The sequence below is a fragment of the Loxodonta africana genome, unplaced genomic scaffold, assembly GCF_030014295.1.
Source record: "Loxodonta africana isolate mLoxAfr1 unplaced genomic scaffold, mLoxAfr1.hap2 scaffold_32, whole genome shotgun sequence".
Classification (NCBI taxonomy): Eukaryota; Metazoa; Chordata; class Mammalia; order Proboscidea; family Elephantidae; genus Loxodonta; species Loxodonta africana.
This window is the reverse complement of record NW_026975036.1, coordinates 1,833,108-1,835,535: the sequence shown is the minus strand read 5'-3', so window position 1 is coordinate 1,835,535 and position 2,428 is coordinate 1,833,108. Positions and strand designations below refer to the sequence as shown.

At 41.4% G+C, this 2,428-nt stretch overlaps 1 protein-coding gene across 1 annotated transcript; it reads right to left on the bottom strand.

The window, feature by feature from the left end:
• Positions 1-315: 315 nt before the first annotated feature.
• Positions 316-1,850, bottom strand: LOC100668135 (olfactory receptor 4C3D-like). The gene has a single exon (XM_003422712.3). The coding sequence runs from the start codon at positions 1,257-1,259 to the stop codon at positions 333-335; it is 927 nt and encodes a 308-aa protein (XP_003422760.3). The 5' UTR covers positions 1,260-1,850; the 3' UTR covers positions 316-332.
• Between the last annotated feature and the right edge of the window lie 578 nt (positions 1,851-2,428).

Below are 2,428 nucleotides of genomic sequence, written 5' to 3'. Positions count from 1 at the left end.
TCACCCAAGTAACATACGATTGAAGAATTTCATAAAATAGTAGTGAGACTGGAGCAAAGTGTACTCTAGAATCACCAAACAAGGGACTTGCAGTCCTTTCTCTGATGTATATCCTGAATGTATGCACAATGAGCATTGGAATAAAGTACATGAAAAACTATCAAAAGCACCTATCAAAGGGCCTAACCACCATCAAATGCTCAATAAATGTTAGTTTCTGGGCCTTGTTTTGATCAGTGATCTGCAAAACTTGAAAATCCTCTTTCACAGTTTACCACAGATATGATCCTTCCTATCTATTTACATCATCACTTTCTGGCATAATGAACAGCCTAAGCTACCCTTGTCTTCAAAAAACTTCTCATGGCATTTTTTACCTCTGTGTTTCTCACTGTATAAATGATAGGGTTTAACATGGGGGTGAGGACTGCAAAAAAGACAGTTACCAACTTGTCCACTGGATAGGTGGTCACGGGACGCATGTAAGTGAATATACAGGGCACAAAGAAAAGTACAACTACAGTAAAATGGGAGCCACAGGTGGAGAGGGCTTTGTGCTGCCCTTCAGAGCCATGGGATTTCAGGGAGCACAGGATGACTATGTAGGAGATGAGTAGCATGGAAAAAATGAGCAAGCACATGGCCCCACTGTTGGCAGCCACCACCATTCCAAGTATATAGCTGTCTCTGCAGGCAAGCATCAGCAGTGGGAAGAGGTCACACATGAAATGGTCAATGGTATTGGGGCCGCAGAAGGGCAAGTTGATCACGAAGAGAATCTGCACTGTGGCATGAAGGATCCCACCAATCCAGGCCGCAACCACCAGGAGGTGGCAGAGTCCCTGTCGCATGATGGTAGTGTAGTATAGGGGCTTGCAGATGGCAACATAGTGGTCATAGGCCATGACAATGAGGAGGATGATCTCTGACCCTCCCAGGAAGTGTTCCACAAAGAGCTGAGCCAGGCAGCTGCCCAATGAGATGGTTCTCTTCTGGTAGAGCAGGTCAATGATCATTTTGGGGGTGGTGACGGAGGTGTAAGAGGCATCTATAAAGGACAAGTAGGTGAGAAAGAAGTACATGGGAGCCAAAAGTGTGGGGCTGAAGGAGATGGTGATGACAATAAGCAGATTGGTCAGCACAGTAAATAGGAAAATGTACAAAAAGACAATGAAAAGTATTTTCTGCAAGTGTGGATTCTGTGTGTGTCCCAGGAGAATAAATTCAGTCACATTGTTGGGAGGCATGAGGCGATCCATTAAGGGAATGATGTCTTTCTGAGACCTGAATTACCTGCAAAAAGATAAAGAAAGATACCTAATTAATGGTGAAAGGGTTATAGTTTGAATTTCACAATATACAAATAGGGTAGTTGCCATAATTATGCAGCTTGTCCTTAGCACCCTTCACCATGGTAACTGGTTCAATTATTCTTTCCTGCTTCCTCCATGTGCTTTCTCCTTATTTTCAGAGACACCTAATCAACTATAAAGCATCTTCTATAGGGCAACAACTGATGTGTAATTTACTGAGAAAATACTTGGCAATATACATGAGGGGAACTGGATTCTCATCCTGCTTCTGCCTCCGTGTGACTTTGCTAAGTCCTTTCCCTACGCTTCTGAGCCCTCCTCTGCACCTGGGAGCTTAGTAATCGTAACTGTGAAATGTATCCTGGGAGCTTCTAAGTACTGCACACAGGTAAGAGTTATTCCTTCTTCCAGGAGAATTTGCATTCGAGCCCCCAGTTCTAACTGCAGAATGAAAGACATTATTGTCTCCTGGTCAAGAAATATCTATCATAAGGCGACAGATTAGGGAATTTTGTAACCAGTTGGAAACACCCACCACAAAACATATGCTGTTCATGTCTGTTTCCTTGCTGTGCCTACTAAAGTGTCAAAGAATGTCTGCAGTGTCTGGCACTTATCAAGTGATGAACGCTTGGTGAATTGACACACTTTCTATACAACCCTGTGTAAGAATACACATGTTTTGCCAGTCTGTAAACCTAGGAACCCAAGTGCTCTGGTCCTTCCACTCTGTTTATTACTACTCTCTATGAGAAAAATAAACTTTTGGAAGGTAGTTGCATTCCAGTTTGATGTTTCCAGCAAATTTTGTGGGGTGAGTTGAAAATATTAATTGGCTCTAGGAAACAGCATATTACCAGATCATTGACTGTCAAGATAATTATAATTTTGGCTCATTAATACTGTTTATTTTATAAAATTATATTGCAATGTAATTTAACTTAGTTCCACTCAGTAAAATTACAGCCTTAATAAAATCAGATAAAACGACCAACCAACCAAACCTCTTGGATAGGTTTTCAGTCCACGAAGCTCTATCAAGAAAAGGGAATCCTTATTTCCAAAGTTTTAAGAATAGAATTTTAAGTTGGAGAAGAGAAAGAAATATATTTTTG